We start from the raw sequence: 18,288 nt of genomic DNA, 5'->3' as shown, positions 1-18,288 counted from the left end.
ATAATTCAATATAACAGAACCCCACAAGTTTAACTTTTTTTTCTTATGGGAGGTCCTTTAACTCTTATTTGAACACTGTTTATGACTAAATGTTACAAATGCTACTGCTGGTGGTCCACCTGTAGTATCAGGTGTTTGTGGTATTTTTTTTTATTATTTATGACTAAACTGTAATGTACTGTCAGCCTTTCAGGACTGTTATGGAAAAAGATTCATGGTCAAGCTCATTGCTAAGTGAGCAGCAGTCAGTGCTTCCTAGCAGTGAAGGATTTTGCTTTCCTGTGGATCTGGGTAACAATGGTGGGAAAAAAGCGCCTTCATTCACGGGACCTATTTTCACACGTCCACGTGAAACCAATGACTGTATGCACTCTATGCCTTTGACAAAGACCACTAAGTTCAACAAAGACACTTCTGACAAGGACTAACAACAAAAATTAATTTAAGGGTATACCCAAGGATGCCATAGAGCTGATGGGACAGTGGGGTTAATTTAATAACAGTAAATGCAACTTTCATCATATGCAAGTAGAATGAAAGTAGAGTCTTAAAGGGATAGTTCAAACAAAAATGAAAATTCTCTCATCATTTATTCACCCTCATGCCATCTCAGATGTGTATGACTTTTTTTCAGCTGAACAAAAATAAAGATTTTTAGAAGAATATCTCAGCTCTGTTGGTCCATAAAATACAAGTGAATGGGTACTACACTTTGAAGCTCCAAAAGCATATTAAGACAGCATAAAAGTAATCCATATAACTCCAGTGGTTTAATCCATGTTTTCTGAAGCAATAGGATCAGTGTGGTTGAGAAACAAATAAATATTTAGTAATCTCCACTTTCACTTTTACGTTCACATTCTTCTCCTATTTTTGGAGATTCACATTCTTCGGCACCTACTGGGCAGGGAGGAGAATTTATAGTAAAAAGGACTTAAATATTGATCTGTTTCTCCCCCACACTTATCATATCGCTTCTGAAGATATGGATTTAACCACTGGAGTCATATAGATTACTTTTATGCTGCCTTTATATGCTTTTTAGGCCTTCTGGTCAGCATACACTTGCATTGTATGGTTTTTGGAATGCCCTCCTTTTGATTTAATGCCAGCACGCACTCGAGCTGGCTTGGACTTCACAAGTTTGTGTAAAACCTGATGGTCCCTGTTATCCCAGCATGATATGAAAATGTTCCAAAGAGCATCTTGTGCTTCAATTGAAGCAAGAAAATCTGACCTTTTGTACAAAGGAGTTAACATATCAATGTCATGTCAATGTCACAAATTTGCTTACATTAGATTAGTGACCAAGAAATGGTGCTGAATCCTAAATAATAGTTAATTTTATATTATAACTTTTTCTTCCTTTACATTATTTTTTGTTTGTTTAATTGCAGATTTAAATGAAAATAGAAATCCCAGATTTTCAATGTGGTCTCAGAATTTGAGACCTTAATGTACGTGAACAGTAGAACGGCATGAATTGTTGGTAAGTGGGCTCCCTGCCTGCAGTGACATTGTACAAATTGTTACAGTTTGTGTGAAACACTCAACCAAACACACACCTGCTGTTAGACACAATGATCTTCCTCTAAACACTCTTTTCTTACTGTGTGCTAAAGAGAGACCAGCTCACTTAAGGATTCCCACAATCTACACTAAACAAACAACATGGGGGTTGAAAAAGAGAGAGTTAAGATTCAGGTGCAGACACAAACATATGTGTCATTTTAGTCCCATGTTTAAAAACACATATGCTTCCTTGATAAACAAGTGCAAAAGTGGTGTACGTTACACCCATACTGACACAAATGTGGCCTGGAGGTATTTGAAGTCTGTGTAATTATGAAGGCCTCTTAAAAATAATGCACCTGAAAATCTGGATTATGGGGATTTTCACATTTGCAACCAACACCATTAAATCCTCCCAGGATTTTCACTCTTTGGAAACTTTAAACGAAAGACTTTGTTTGACCCCAGACGGCTCTCTGAGCTCTTAGTGCTCCTGTGACCTTTTCTTGATGACCTTTGACCTCTGACATCTGTACTCTGCTCTCTTTCACTCTCTCTCTCTTCTTTTAGAGGTAACTGAAAGCTGTGCTCTATTTATGTGTGTATGACCGACAATCGACAAAGTTCTTTATAAACTAAAAACTAAAAGTGAAAATGATAGGCTACTCATTATGCAGACACTGCATGCTGAATGTCACAAATGCAGTCCCTTTATTGTGACTTACAACCATGCAGCTCTCAGAAAACAAGTTTAATTTGTACAACTCAGGGTGCCAACACATGATCAAGCTTGCACCACCACCCAGAAAACAACAACCAAACTTTTATCTGTCGGATCTCTCTTTAAGCCTTAGAAACCTTGACAAATACTTGTTCTCACTCCAGGAAGATAGTATCTGTTTTTTGACAGTTATGCTATTGTGACGGTGTTGTGTGCAGAACTGTGAAAGACATAAATCTCCTGTCTAATGCAATATCTTCTGATCACCCAGGCAACTGCATGTATGCAAGAAAGCATACTGCTCTGCCAAATGTTATGAAACATGATGATATGATGACGCCTTCTAGGCAAAACCGTCTAGACTAACACTAAAAACTGTAACACTAAAACTGACTCTGGTGTGTGGTGATTCAGGCACTGTATTGGACTATATTTATTATTTTATTTACTGAGCTACCTGTCCTGCAAATGATTCCACTGATTGCTAAAAACCCACATTTGGGTTTCAAACACACATTCCAACACCACACAATGACATGCGTAGAGATCCATATGCTCCCATATTAAAACACAATCAAAGAGAAATAGGGTGTCCAACTTCTGTATTAAACATACTGTATATAAGAATAAATTGAGATGCTGAGTGAGGCATGGACTTGGACTTCTGCATGTCTTCATTGTACCTACCAATACAAGTGTGAGCAAGAAATCTAAAAATGCCGCCACTGGGTAAAATCAACCGCCACGAGGGAAACCACAAGAACAAAACATGTCTACTAGAGACCACAATCAGTATACGCCGAACAGATCCTAAAAACTCTCAGACACATTCATACATACCATAGAAATATTAACTTGTCATTATTCAACCAGCAAGTGTGGTTTTCTTCCTAACCAAACAACCTCTTCTAGAGAACTAACCTGCTACAAATATTGTTTTCTGTCCGCAAAGTCCTAAAGCCACACATATCTGATTAATTAAACTTGTCAATAACATTTATTAATTGGTTAAAAATAGTATAATAGCTATAATATTTATCCAATTATATTTCATATTTAATAATCTGAAGAAAAAAAAAATTATTAATGAAATTAACAAACATTGTCACATTACAGAATGCTTATCAAACCATTAGTTAATGATTTTTTAAGTAGTTAATCAGTTAATGAGATAAACTAGTTAAATTAATTAGTTTAACTTAACATCAGTAAAATAATATTGTTGTATCTGTACAATGACAACAAAGAGGTTGTTGACTAATATAATTTTTTAGCAATGTCATTTAAACATCAACTAATATATTTTCAGATTTATAAATGTTTTAATGTTCGTGAACTATTGATCTCTTAGTCATTATATCATATGTGTCAACTGATTCGTTATTAAAGGTACAATCAGTAATTTTTGCTCATTAAAAATGCTTTACTCCTAAAGAAATTAATAGTAATTTTGAAACATATGTATAAAATCATGACAACTTACATGAGATGAAGACTCTAGTCATATCAGCAACCTTATGAATACATTATCCTACATGTAGAGGGTCGCCCTCATGGGGCACATGACAACTCATATACTTATAGCTTAATCTCAGTAACCTTCCTATTACTGGGCACTTTCACTCATAGACTAACTACCACACCGCTAGTTGTCACTTTAAGTCCAAAATGACAAAAACAAAAATGTTACCTGAGTGCACCTTTAATTTTGTTTATTATTATTAATTGCTGCCTGTTTTAACACAGGTTCCCCAGGGAATTTAATTGTTGTGTGAGCAAAACATATATCAAGTACTTTTAGAAACAACTTCAGGATACTGTCTTGGGGCAGATATCAAGTGGTAGGAAATGTTGCTGGCCCACTTGTGCACAGGGTGGCCCATTATTCATTACACTTGCATGTTTTGACATAACGTCACCCTCGCAGTAATGATGATCACGCTTTGCATAAAACATACAAACAGCGCCATCTATTGCTAACAAACGGCAATTGACAGAGCTCGATCTACGGCCATTATATAAAAAAGAATATGATGAATAAAGTCGAATAATTTCTTAGTAAAGAAAAATATATAAACGATAAGAAGAAGAAGAAGAAACAAGTAGAGACAGCTGAGTAAAAGTGTATAAATATCAGAATTCTTATAAGAGCCATAGTACTTGACAAATTAGACAACTTTTGGGCTGTTAAGTCAGTCACGTTTTGGACAAACTCTGATTAATAACTAATAATTGCCTTTCTTACCACTTATTCTATTTCAATATGAAACAATTTGTGAATCTATCAAAGTCATCATGTCAGTCCCCCGGCGGCCATCTTTGGAACGCTCGCTGTATGCTATTTCTAGTCGTGTCAGTGCAACTCCTATCTAATTTAATGGAGAAACACGACATCTCCTGAACGATTTGTCAATATTACGATCAAAGAATTTATTTAAAATCAACAATAAAATCTGACAGCGATGAAAACATAAATTGTGCTTATTTACTTCAGATAATGCTAAAAATCCTCAATTGTTCCGGTTTGTACAGCTAATGCGCGTGCGCGTTCTCGGGTTGTTTGACAGGCGATGTCTGTATCTAAAAGGTGATTGGTTCTTTAACTGTAGGGCGGGACTTTCTTTCTACATCCGTTGATCGTTACCAATTTTCCCATAATTTTAATAGAAGTGGCCCATCTCTGCTAAACATTCTCTGAAACTATCCAACAACCAACCTCAACGTGATTCCACGCCCCTGTACAGAACGCTCGAAAATGATTGGTCACTTTAGTCCAACTGTAGGCTCAGCATAGAGACACAACAATCTGATTGGTTGCCAGTGGCGCGAAAATAATCACATGGTACAACATTTCGCGCGAAAACTTCTGCAAAGACCAGTGGAACTTAGTGTGCCAGGCCACACGAGAAATACCTTGTTGTTATAACTTTGTAATAGCAATCGATTATTAAAATGGACCTTATGCAACCCGGAGTGGATCAGCAGGCTGGTCAGATGATTAAAGACGAACTGGCGGAAAAATGCCAAAAATTATTCCAGGCTTTTTTGGAAGAGTGAGTAAATGCTGTGTATCTTATTGTTTTAAGAATCAACCGTTACACGACAATAACCCAAGTAAATCTGACTCCGATAATCATTACAAGCTTATTGTTTTCAATCGTATTGTTTATATATATATATATATATATATATATATATATATATATATATATATATATATATATATATATATATATATGATATATTATGATAATGGACATAATCGAAATAGATTCGAGCACGTGAACATGTATTTAATCACGAATGTCCGATAGGATATTTTGCATGTATATCTGCTTTCCTTTGTAGTTGTAATCGGCATTTGCACTAATTCGCGAGCGAATCGTTTGGCAGATTCCAGAATAGTGATGGAGAGGTAAAATACCTGCGGGACGCAGAGGAGTTGATCCGACCCGAGAGGAACACACTCGTGGTCAGTTTTACCGACCTGGAGGGATTTAATCAAGAATTGGCAACCGCCGTCCAGGAGGAATTCTACAGGTGATTTATATTGTTCATGTAACCATGTAATAACATATGTACTGAATGTATAATACTTTTGTAGATCTGCTTCTAAAAATATGTTGTTACTATAGTATATTCATTTTAGTAATTAATTAAACTTTGCAACATATGTCATTTGGACACTAATGATTTATTGCGAGTTTTTTATAGCATCAGTTCCTGTGATACTTAAAGGTGCACTCAGTCATTTTTTTCCTTATTAAAAAAAGTTTTACTCCAAAATAAATAAATAGTCATTTTTAAACATATTTACAACAATCATGACACTTCACATGAGATGAGGAATCCAGTCATATCAGTAACCTTATAAAAGCTGTTTTATTTTACATGGAGAGGGTCCTCTCATGGTGGCTGCCATGTTAGAATCACATGACCAGTTAAATCTTCTTCTTTAATTAGTGGTCACCACATATTTGACTTGGTACAGTTTTTATGCCAGATGCCCTTCCTTATGCAACCCCAAGTGGCTGGGGGAATCACTAGACCAGTCGAGTACTATTCGCTTAATCTCATTAACCACTCTGTTTTTGGACACTTTCACTCATGGATTAAATGAATCATGGCTGACTGTGAATAGTAAATGTCAACAATGGCATCTGTAACTCAAAACCATTGTTTGAATGATGCTGCATCCCCGCCGTTAGGTGTCAGTGTAAGTCCAAGAAGACAAATAAAAAAAAATTTACTATTTACTATTATGGATCTTTTCATGAGATATTTGTATTATCTCAGGTGTGCAGTTTTTAAAAATTAATGTGTGTAATATCATAACCATATAAAAGCTGTTTTATTCTACATGGAGTGGGTCCCCTCATGGGGGCTGCCACGTTAGAATCACATGACCAGTCGAATCGTACATATATTTATCATGGTATTTCATGGGGAAAATGGCAATTACCATGAAAATTACAAAGTGCTATGGCGGTGAGAAAGTCTCTACAGAATTATGCACTTATGAACATATTATCATAATGATATTGATAATATACAGTTTTTACCTGCACTAAGTAAAACTTTATCTTTTAGATTTTACCCCTACCTGTGCCGTGCTGTGCGTAACTTTGCTAGGGATCATGGGAAAATCCCCTCCTCCAAGGAATTCTATGTTGCTTTCCAGGATCTGCCAGCCAGACACAAGTAAAGATAATTAAAACACAGATGACTGACAAGACACTGAAGTGTTAAAAATTTATTAGAAATATTGACGTTTTAAACACACACCTCTCTTACAAATGTTTGTTTTTGTTCTGGTTACCTGCAGGATCCGTGAGTTGACCACGGTGAAGGTCGGCTCATTGGTGCGGATCAGTGGTCAGGTTGTCCGTACTCACCCTGTTCACCCTGAGCTGGTGAGCGGGACGTTCCTGTGTCTGGACTGTCAGGGAGTGATAAAGGATGTGGAGCAGCAGTTTAAATACACTCAGCCGAGCATCTGTCGCAACCCTGTCTGCAACAACCGCAGACGTTTCCTCCTTGATACAAACAAGTCCAAATTCATTGACTTCCAGAAGGTATGATTTGTAAAAAATAACAAACAAAATAGTTTTTTAATTTGATTTTTAATTTAAAACAATGAAAATCCTAAAGCTTGTACAGTGTCTTTGGCTCAGTATAATTTGCTGATTCTTATTCCACATATTAAGTAGGGTTAGAAAAACAAATTAGATTTATATGTTGGATATTCATTGGATTTCTTTATTTTATTGGGGAACATTTTTTAAATAAATATGTTTTTGGGCATCTCCACATCATGATTTTATGCAATACATTGTGTGCTAAAAATGGTTTAAAGCATAATAGTATAATATCAATTAAATGTAACTTTTTACGTAATCACATCAACAACAAAAACAAACCTACTGTTTGTAAAAGTAGCAATGAAACTCATTGGCGATTATGATATTTAATTGATTCGGTGTTGCAGCCCAAAGAATATGTGTTCTAAATTATTCTGATAACTCTCTCTGCATTTACATCAGGTACGTATCCAGGAAACACAAGCGGAGCTGCCTCGGGGCTCAATTCCACGTAGTATGGAGGTGATTTTGCGGGCGGAGGCTGTGGAGTCAGCACAGGCTGGTGATAAATGCGACTTTATTGGTTCCCTCATCGTTGTGCCTGATGTATCTCAGCTGGCCACGCCAGGTATACACCTGTCATGAAATCAGACATCACTGATGATTATAGAGTGGTTTTGAGTCTGTTTACCAAGTAAATATGTTTGTTTCAGGTGTGCGCACTGAGACCAGTTCTCGTACAGCTGCGACACAGGGTTATGAGAACGAGGGTGTGCGTGGACTCAAAGCACTGGGTATCAGAGAACTCTCCTACAGACTTGCCTTCTTGGCATGCCACGTAGCCCCAACCAATCCCAGAGTAAGAGATCAGGTCAAGCTGTCTGAATGCAGGTCTCGTAAAAAGCATTTTCTGTAGAGCTAAAAAAAATTGCTCAACTTTTGACCATAATCTATATATATTTCAATATTTATCTATTTGTTCAGAAATGGCTCAAAAGAGCATTTTCTTTAATCATTTACACCAAACAGGCATTATAGCCAATGAGATTAAAAATGATACATGTTAATGTAAAATACACTTTATAATACACTGATAACATAACACCCCCCCCCCCCATTTTCTTCCAACTAAACCACCCCCCCACCCCCATTTTATTTGCTGCAATATACGTGATTTTGTTAAATTTCACATTGCAAATAAAATCGTTGCAAATATAAAGTGAAAGTTTTATAGAACCCTAATTCTGATTTTAAGAAATGGACTGTCTCTGTTTGTAGTTTGGTGGTAAGGAGATCCGGGACGAGGAGCAGACGGCAGAGAGTATTAAGAACCAGATGTCGGTACAGGAATGGGAGAAGGTATTCGAGATGAGCCAAGATAAGAACCTCTACCACAACCTCTGCACCAGCCTCTTTCCTACCATTCATGGTCAGTCTCTATTAACAGCAACAACGTATTCTCAGTTGTGTAAAAGCTTACAGAGATTCACATATTTTCATATAATCTTATATATCTTAGTGAATTACACAAACATAGTAAAAAATACTTTCAAAGGTGAGGAAGGGGATGATTTAAGTTATGTAATTCATTCCACATAGCCAATAATATAATATCAATATGGTTTCTCTTACAAAAAGTACTGTGGTGGTACCTTTTATATACGGGAAACCACATTTTATGGTTTATGAAGGAAATAAAGCATTGACTTACTGGATATAAAGTGATGAAACTTTGCTTAGTGCAGAACAATCTGGAATAATGTGAAGCAATGGCTACATTTACTTGTACACCAATACACTGTAATAATCAGAGTATAAGGAACAATTAGATTAAGATGTTTACATGATTTGTGCCAACCACTTCAATCTCGTTTACATGCTTCTCCCCAATTTGGAATTCCCAATGCACTCTTAAGTTCTCGTGGTGGCGTAGTAACTCACCTCAATTGGAGTGGCGTAGGACGAACCTCAGTTGCCTCTGTGTCTGAGACCGTCAATCAGCACATCTTATCACGTGGCTTAGCTCGCATGGAGGCTCACGCTATTCTCTGCACACAACTCACCATGCACCCCACAGAGAGTGAGAACCACACATTATAGTGACCACGAGGAGGTTAACCCAATGTGACTCTACTCACCCTAGCAACTGGGCCAATTTGGTTGCTTAGGAGATCTGGCTGGAGTCACTCATCACGCCCTGGATTCTCGCAACTCCAGAGGTGATAATCAGCGTCTTTACTCGCAGAGCTACCCAGGCCCCTGGGGGACATTGTATTAAAAACATAAGATATGTAAAAAGTATTTATCTTCAGACGTATTTTTTAAAGCCATGATGGTAAAAACAGCTATTTGGCATTTTTGTGTTTGGGCCAGTGAAAATGTTGCCAGGGCCAGTAAAAATCTGAAGCACTGGCCCAACCGGACCAGTATAAAAATCCTTAGAGTTGAGCCCTGCTGGTGCAGGCACACTTTGGTCAGAGTGGAAGAAATGTGATTAATGCATTTACATGCCAAATAAAGCGATTAATATAGGAGCACTCCACAAATATGACAACGCACGCCCGGCCCCCATTGGGCTAATCAGCCAAGGAGAGGAATAAGTGAAGCGGAATGTGGCAGGTCGGGAGAGAGCCACACGCAGCTGCAAGTGTGTGCTTTTGTGGTCTGTGTCTTTTTGATTCAGTTTTCATTAAACCATTATTTTGATGGTTCAGCCAGTTCCTGCCTCCTCCTTTACCATTTTGAACCTTGTTACAGTAGGCCTGTTTATTTTTCCATTAAATACAAACCTGAACCAAACCCAAAATCATTCATCAAAAACTGATCCAAAACCCAGCAGTTTCTCAGGTCCCGTCAAGGCACAGGTTGGGGTGCAGATCTCTAGTACTATGGTGTCAGATAACATGACATGCCATGATTTATGTATATATAATGGTATTTCAAAGAATACTGTTGTACTACCACAGAACATGTCTGGAAAAACCTTGGTATTACTACCATGGCACTATTAACAGTCGTGGAATTTTTGTAGAGAATACAGTATATAGGTTTTTCTAGTTTTTCTCTACCCTAAAATTTCATGAACTTAAAATTACTCTAGTATAGGGTAAAACTTGTGTAGAGTAAAACCATAGTGAAGTCTCATTTGTCAATTAATCATTCTTTTGAGTTAGTTCTTTTCAAAGAATTACTCAAAATGGTTCATAAATTGCTCTAGATTCATTTGCAAATAAGTCTGAATTAAGATTGTTTGTAAAGCTCCAGGTAAGCCTCCAGTAATCACAAAGGCCTGGAAAAGTTATAGAATGCATTTTCACTGTATTTCACTAAAAGAAAACAATTTATCACAAAATAAAAACAAGAATGATATTTATTGATACAAATAATATGTACCAATGTAATAATATGTCATAACAAACATATAAGTTTACATTGTTTTTAACATGACATGATTTAATATAACAAATAAAGTGCATTAAGATAACCATGTTATTTACAATGTTGCATAATTTTATATACATAATCCATTCCACATGATCTATCAAGATGACATTCTTATACTGTATGACAACATTCTTTCTTATAAAGTTTCATGATAATCTAACAGAAAATGATCTTTTGTCTCAGGCAATGATGAGGTCAAGCGGGGAATACTGCTCATGCTGTTTGGAGGTGTTCCTAAAACCACCATGGAGGGCACGTCTCTGAGAGGAGACATCAACGTCTGTGTCGTAGGAGACCCCAGCACAGCCAAGAGCCAGTTCCTCAAGTGAGAGTTTTATTTGTTTCTTAATGTATTTACAGGTTAAATATAATATTCATACCCTACACTTTTGCATTTTGATAGCAAACTCAGACAGTATTATTGGAGTTTTAATCATAAACAAAATTATTATAAAGAATGTTTTTATCTGAAAGATGTACAAAAATGATTAAATCCATTAGTTCTCATGGTTTGGTTGATATTTCAGGCACGTTGAGGAGTTCAGTCCACGGGCGGTGTACACCAGCGGTAAAGCCTCCAGTGCGGCTGGTCTCACAGCTGCTGTGGTGAGAGACGAGGAATCGCACGAGTTTGTCATTGAGGCTGGAGCGCTGATGCTGGCTGACAATGTGAGTTAAATGCACAACATGATGACTTTCATAAATAGTTCATTTCTGTGAAGCACTTATGCATACGAGAATGTTTAGAATGTTAGTTTGGAGTTGAAGAGTTGACTTCTTATTGTGGTCCTTAGGGTGTTTGCTGCATTGATGAGTTTGATAAGATGGAAACGAGAGACCAGGTTGCCATCCACGAGGCTATGGAACAACAGACAATCTCCATCACCAAAGCAGGTGTCAAGGTAAGTGTTTAAGATTAAAATCCAAAATCTAGTTATGCTTGACAGGCATTAGACCCTTTAATCTTGAATATTTCTGATTTTTCCAATAGCAGTTTGGATGAAATGAAATGTGATATTGTCAGTAGCAATGTTCATTTATTCTTGTTGGAAATTTGTATTTTTTTTTCAAATTGTAGGCCACTCTGAATGCTCGCACATCCATCTTGGCTGCGGCGAACCCAGTAGGTGGACGCTACGACCGCTCCAAATCACTCAAACAGAATGTCAACCTGTCTGCACCCATCATGTCCCGTTTCGATCTCTTCTTCATCCTGGTGGATGACTGTAATGAGGTATGCATGTGTATACCATGTACCTGGTATAAATTATACTCCTCTTTACCTTTGAAAGCAGTTTTCTGAACAGATAGTAATGTGTATGGATGCATTGTTGGTAATGTAACAACTGCCTCTCTCCTTAGGTCACTGATTATGCCATTGCCAGGCGTATAGTGGACCTCCATTCCAGGATTGAGAGTTCTGTTGACCGCATGTACAGTCTGGATGAGATTCGCAGATATTTGCTCTTTGCCCGCCAGTTCAAACCAAAGGTGACAAGAAAGCCCATCAAAACACATGAAATTGAGAATAGGCAAATTTAAAATGTTAAATAGCCTGGGAGGTTATCCAAACATATTAGATGTAGTTGGTAACTTATGTTGATATTTCATGAACTGTATGACTCTGTGTGTGGTGTCAGATCTCAAAGGAGTCTGAGGAATTCATTGTGGAGCAATACAAGCATTTGAGACAGAGGGACGGCTCTGGAATCACTAAATCGGCCTGGAGGATCACAGTCCGCCAGTTGGAAAGCTTGATTCGTCTCTCTGAGAGCATGGCCAGGATGCACTGCTGCGATGAGGTTCAGCCAAAGCATGTCAAGGAGGCTTTCAGGCTTCTGAACAAGTCTATTATTCGGGTCGAGACTCCTGACATAAACCTGGATCAGGAGGAAGAGGAGGCCATGGAGGGGGAAGGCAACAATCCCATGAATGGTAGCATCATCTTCTATTCATGGACACTTTTCTTAAAACACTTCATTCAGATTTTTGTTTAAAAATAATGGACAATTCTACTCAGCACAACATGCCTAAAAATTAGAGCTGTGTCCAAAATGACATGCTATCAGGGCTTTACATTAGCTTTTTTATTCACTGGCCACTGTGGTTAGTGGTTTTCCAAAGTCATTAGCCACTTATCATCTTTTTTTAATAACCAAAATCCTTCACCCACATAAAAAGTGATAAAGGCTACAGATTTAATAGAAATCTGTAACATTTCTCTCCTAATACCAGTTATTAAGGGTGATGAAGTGTAGATTGAAAATCTATTTATGCTGTTACATGCCACAGTGTTGTTTCCCCTTTTCCTCATCAGTGTTGTTTTATTTCAATGCTTTCAAGCCATTTTGGATGTTTGACTTCCTTCAAAGGGCTCTAATGTAGAAAAACCTGTGTAAAATGTATAATGGGTTGCATAAGTTTTGTGATCTGTGCCGCAATATCGAGGGAAGCCTGGTTGAATCCAGCATGTGATCAACTCTGCTCCATCCTACCTCTGGAGTGCGCATAATGAGAATGCATGGAGAATGATGGAAGCTGATATCGGATAATGAGGGAAGCTGATTTTCAACTGATTTTCACACAATTGCCCTGAAAATGTCACCCGCCAAAGTGGCTAGTAAGTGTGATGTAGTTACCCGCCACTGCCGATTTCTACCCACGTGGGTCGTATGTTAAGGTAAAGCCCTGCGTACTATACACAATGCACTTACTGTTTAAAATGTGCACTCAGCCATGTAGTTTACGGATGTTTAAAATGTAGTATCATCCCAAATGGAACACTTAAAGGTTTTTACTACATGGAAGCGTTCGCTGTTTACCGGCTAATGGAAGTGTTGTTTGAAACGCATGCGATGTGTTGCCACTAGTTGGTGCCAGACTGGCTGGTATTTCTCTAACTGCTGATCTCCTGGGATTTTCACATACAACAGTCTCTAGAATTTACTCAGAATGGTGCCAAAAACATCCAGTGAGTGGCATTTCTGCAGATGGAAATGTTGATGAGAGAGGTCAACAGAGAATGGTCAAACTGGTTCGAACTGACAAAGTCTACGGTAACTCAGATAACCGCTCTGTACAATTGTGGTGAGAAGAATAGCATCTCAGAATGCTATTCTGAGATGTGGGTTGGTGCTGTTTTGGTGACACGAGGGAGACCTACACAATATTAGGCAGGTGGTTTTAATGTTGTGGCTGATCAGTGTCTGTATATACTGTATATATTTATAATTATTTTAATATGATTATTTGTATTATTTGGGGCTATCTCTGCAAATATGGATATACAGTATGTAAATACTTGCAATTAATGAATCGGCATATCATGTAATTAATTCAATTAAACTTTTTTTAACCATACTCTAAACACATTTATCTGTTTTCTTGCTTTTTTTTAGGACATGATGTACCAAACGGTGTGATCGGAGCTGTGAATGGAGAAGTAAATGGTCATGAGCACACAAACGGTATTAACAGTCATGAGGTCAATGGAGAAAGTGCTAAACCATCGATGCGTCTGTCGTTTGCGGAGTACAAACGGATTTCTAACTTGTTGGTGCTACACCTGCGCCGTTCAGAGGAAGGTGAGCATTCACAAACACAACAGATAAAAAGTAACACAAGTGGAGGAATGCAATAGAAACAAATATGCAGTTTATGTATGCTGAACAAAAAGCACATTACTAATTTTCAATGTATTTTTCCCCCTAGCTGAGGATGAGGCTGCACTTACAAAAAGTGCAGTAGTGAATTGGTACCTGAAGGAAATCGAATCAGAGATTGATTCAGAAATGGAACTCATCAATAAGAAGACAATTATAGAGAAAGTTATCCACAGACTGGTTCACTATGTAAGGAAACATTTATATATTGTATCTATTATAAATCTGTATAAGTTTAAATTGTTTGTTGTATAGAAAGTGCATAAAATGTATATTTATTTTTGTCTTCATTAGGATTATATTCTGATTGAGCTGACACAGTCTGGGCTGAAAGGTTCTGTTGAGTCCAGTGGAACAGAAACCCAGGAGGAAGATGTTACTCTTGTGGTCAACCCAAATTACACGTTTGATGACTAGACCATATTTTGATGCTACATTCTCTGCTGTACAAACAGTGTACATCTGTTTATTACATTCAAGATAAGGATGTTTAATGGGATGGTGTTTTGTCAATTAAGCAGCCCTCTTCAGTCACTTCTCTGTAAATAATTTCTTTGCTGATTATTGCCTTTTTTACTTTTTCTATGGAGATTGATTTTCCTCTATGTTTGAATTGTTTCCTAAAGATGGTTATATCCAACTTCATTTTAAAAAGGAGCTGTGACCTTGAACAAAAATATTCATTTTGTAAATATGTTTATTGTTTTTAGTGTGCTAGTGTTTTTAGAATATTTTATGATGTTATTAATAAACCTGCATAAAATGCTTTGTCAAAATAAGTTCTATTCATTAAAATTAACACAAATGTTTAACCGATATCAGGTTTTACTTAAAGATGTTTGTACACAATCTAGTATAGATTATATCTATTATACAAAAACTATTTTAATCTTGTGGATATTTTACATACAAAATTGTAAGGGCAAATTGTGAACTGTTGAAATAGATTTCAGGTCAGTTATTGATTTTTTTTACAAATCATACATTACACAAAATAAAGCAAGCATGAATAGCATGTGTTGATAAACTAATAGCCTACACTAAGAAAATGTTTCGTAAAAGTTTGAAAATGGATAAATGCGGCCATGTGTTATTGATAATGAATGTATTGAACCAGAGACTTGTTTAGTCGCAACGTTAAAACCACCTGCCGAATATCGTGTATGGCCCCTTCGTGGCACCAAAACAGCTCTGACCCATCGAGGCATGGACTCCACAACATCTCTGAAGGTGTCCTGTGATATCTGGCATTAGTAGATAGTTTTGAGTACTGTAATTTGCGAGGTGTGGCCTCCATGGATCGGACCTGTTGGGACAGCACATCCCCTAAAATCTTGATGCTCAATCGGATTGAGATCTGGGGAATTTGGAGGCCAAGTCAACACCTTGAACCTCATGCTCCTCAAACCATTCCTGAGCAATGTGTGCAGTGTGCCTGGGCGCATAATGCTGCTGAAAGAGGCCACTGCCATCAGGGAATACCGTTGCCACGAAGGGGTGTTTGTGGTCTGCAACAATCTATAGGTGGTACGTGTCAAAGTAACCTCCACATGAATGCCACGACCCAAGGTCCCAGCAGAACATTGCCCAGAGCATCAAACTGACTCTGTCGCCAGTTCACCCCCTTGTACCACTTTGGTAGGTACTAACCACTGCACACCGGGATCACCCCACAAGACCTGCCGTTTTGGGGATGCTCTGACCAAGTCATCTTACCATCACAATTTGGCCCTTGTCAAAGTCGGTCAGTTCCTTAACCTTGCCCATTTTTCTTGAAAATGGCATTTTAAACGCTTGATATCAATGTTACATTTTGCTCCTTTAATGTTGTGGCTGATCAGTGGCTGAATTTACAGGTAATAGCAATTTAGCCCGAGACCCACCACGTGTACAGATTATGGTCATTTTCCAAACGGCATTTAATTCCAAACAAAAGTATGAAAATTGTATTTTTTCCACAAATGGCCCTTTTACAAGATTTTTAGTGGAGTGTACATTCAAACTTTACAACAATGCTCTTTATAGAGCCCACATCAAGAGCTTTGTCCTTTGTAGTAAGTAGGCCCTACTTAGTAGGGCATGGGGGTGATCACTTTCGATTGGAATTCAGAGAAGCGCCACTTCTATTAAAACGAATGGGAGAAATTGGAACACCCAATATGGCGAATGTAGAAACGGAAGTCCCGTTTTGCATCGACTGTTTATCCATTTTTAGCGTGATTTTAGGTTAAGCAGCACATGAAATGAAACCATTGCTGTCATATTTACTGTTGATTTGAAATATGTTCGTTGTAATTTCGTTGTTTCGGTCTTTCCCCTTTCAAGCAGATTGGAACTGGAGGCTAATTCCATGCCGCCTGTCTCCACGGAGCATTACATATATGGCCGCCGAGTGGCCGGACTCGGACATTTGAAAAGGACTTTGAGCACGTATCTTAAAATGGCGCGTCATAGTGCTTCGTGAACGCGCTCTATCTTCCTACACAACAAAGATGGCTGCGCACTGGAGGAATCTGACGAGGTCGGTTTTACAAGGTAGATGAAAGCAGTTTTTTCCCCCCTTCAAATATTTCGTTTCTTTAATCATGGTATGGGTATCAATTAACTGGTTAGACACTGATGTGTTTAGTAGTAAAGTATCTTTTTTTTTCTAACCACTTCCGCTAATTAAAAAAAAAAAAAAAACTACGTCGTTACTGTCATTTCATTAATGTAAGAAGAGATTCATGCAGTAACAATGTTAACTGATATAATGCATACAATACAAGCCAAAAATCTCTGAATTTAAGCTCATTTGTAATAAAACTGCACACACAAACATTAAAGTATCCAAAAAGTAATGCAAACAACTCATTTGCCATATTCCAAGTATTCTGTAGCCATACAATACCGTTTTGTGGGTTAAACACAAAACCTCATAACCTAATTATTATTTTAATTTTTTTGACAACTAATTATGCTCGAAAACCGGCTAGTGAGTAAAAAAAAAAATCTCTTTAAGTCACTTGTCCAGCAGGTTGGTATGGCAAGAAAGCACCTACCTAGACAATACATTTAAGTTGAATTTGATTTAAAATTCTTAAACCATTTTCAAAATTGTGTTTTAGGTTTGTGTCACCTCTCAAATAGGACATTGTGGATAGGATCTTCCTTTGAGCAAAGCGTTTTCCATCTCTGGCAGGAGAATGTTTTGCACAGCAGAGCTATACACTGCAGGCATTACCTCTTACAAACCATCACCAAGACAGAGTATCAGAAAGTAACAAACACACAAAAAGTAACAGAGCCTGAAAATAAGACAGACCAACAAAAGACAGAAGACCACGATGAGGAGGATGATGATGATGATAACAAGCCTGAGTACATCCCTAAAAGAAAGGCAAAAAATCCAATGATGAAGATTGGATATGCATGGTAAGAGCATCTTATATTGCTTTTTGTGTTCTCTATATAACCAGTACTGGAAATCTTGAAATTATAAATGAAATATTCAAGCTACTGACACTTCAGTGTTTTATTTTAGGATGATTGGCCTGCCCACTGGAATCATTGGCTTTATTCTGGCAAAAAGACAGGTGGATAAGAACCGACTGAAACAGCTGAAAATCAGACAGAGAATGAAGCAGTCCAATGAGGGAGATTACGAGAGAGACCGATATAAACCAGCCACCAGGATGCAGTGATTACATCTACTTGTTTGAAATGATTATTGTTCTACAAATTACAGAATGCACTCATTGAGCACTTGTCATTGGATTGCATGGAAACAGTAAAATCATTCAGCTATATATTGAGAACAATAACAACATCGAAAGATTATTTATTGTTGAATGTGTAATTTACAAAAAGTTTGGTGTGGGTTTGTTAG

General features: G+C 37.5%; 2 protein-coding genes across 2 annotated transcripts; both read left to right on the top strand.

Moving 5' to 3' along the window:
- The first annotated feature begins 5,138 nt into the window (after positions 1-5,138).
- On the top strand, positions 5,139-15,212 carry mcm6 (minichromosome maintenance complex component 6). Its single transcript, XM_052130883.1, has 16 exons — positions 5,139-5,286; positions 5,627-5,773; positions 6,824-6,934; positions 7,059-7,308; positions 7,777-7,942; positions 8,028-8,173; positions 8,593-8,743; positions 10,942-11,083; positions 11,286-11,427; positions 11,553-11,660; positions 11,837-11,992; positions 12,121-12,249; positions 12,399-12,693; positions 14,157-14,342; positions 14,470-14,609; positions 14,715-15,212. Exons 1-16 carry the CDS (start codon positions 5,186-5,188, stop codon positions 14,835-14,837), a joined length of 2,493 nt encoding a protein of 830 aa, XP_051986843.1. The 5' UTR covers positions 5,139-5,185; the 3' UTR covers positions 14,838-15,212.
- Positions 15,213-16,820: 1,608 nt separating this feature from the next.
- si:ch73-71c20.5 (DUF4748 domain-containing protein) lies at positions 16,821-18,111 on the top strand. The gene is made up of 3 exons (XM_052131033.1): positions 16,821-16,955; positions 17,528-17,834; positions 17,944-18,111. The coding sequence occupies exons 1-3, from the start codon at positions 16,913-16,915 to the stop codon at positions 18,101-18,103; spliced, it is 510 nt and encodes a 169-aa protein (XP_051986993.1). The 5' UTR covers positions 16,821-16,912; the 3' UTR covers positions 18,104-18,111.
- Positions 18,112-18,288: the final 177 nt, after the last annotated feature.

Source organism: Xyrauchen texanus, chromosome 7 (assembly GCF_025860055.1).
Source record: "Xyrauchen texanus isolate HMW12.3.18 chromosome 7, RBS_HiC_50CHRs, whole genome shotgun sequence".
Taxonomy (NCBI): Eukaryota; Metazoa; Chordata; class Actinopteri; order Cypriniformes; family Catostomidae; genus Xyrauchen; species Xyrauchen texanus.
This window is presented reverse-complemented; position numbering and strand designations above follow the sequence as displayed.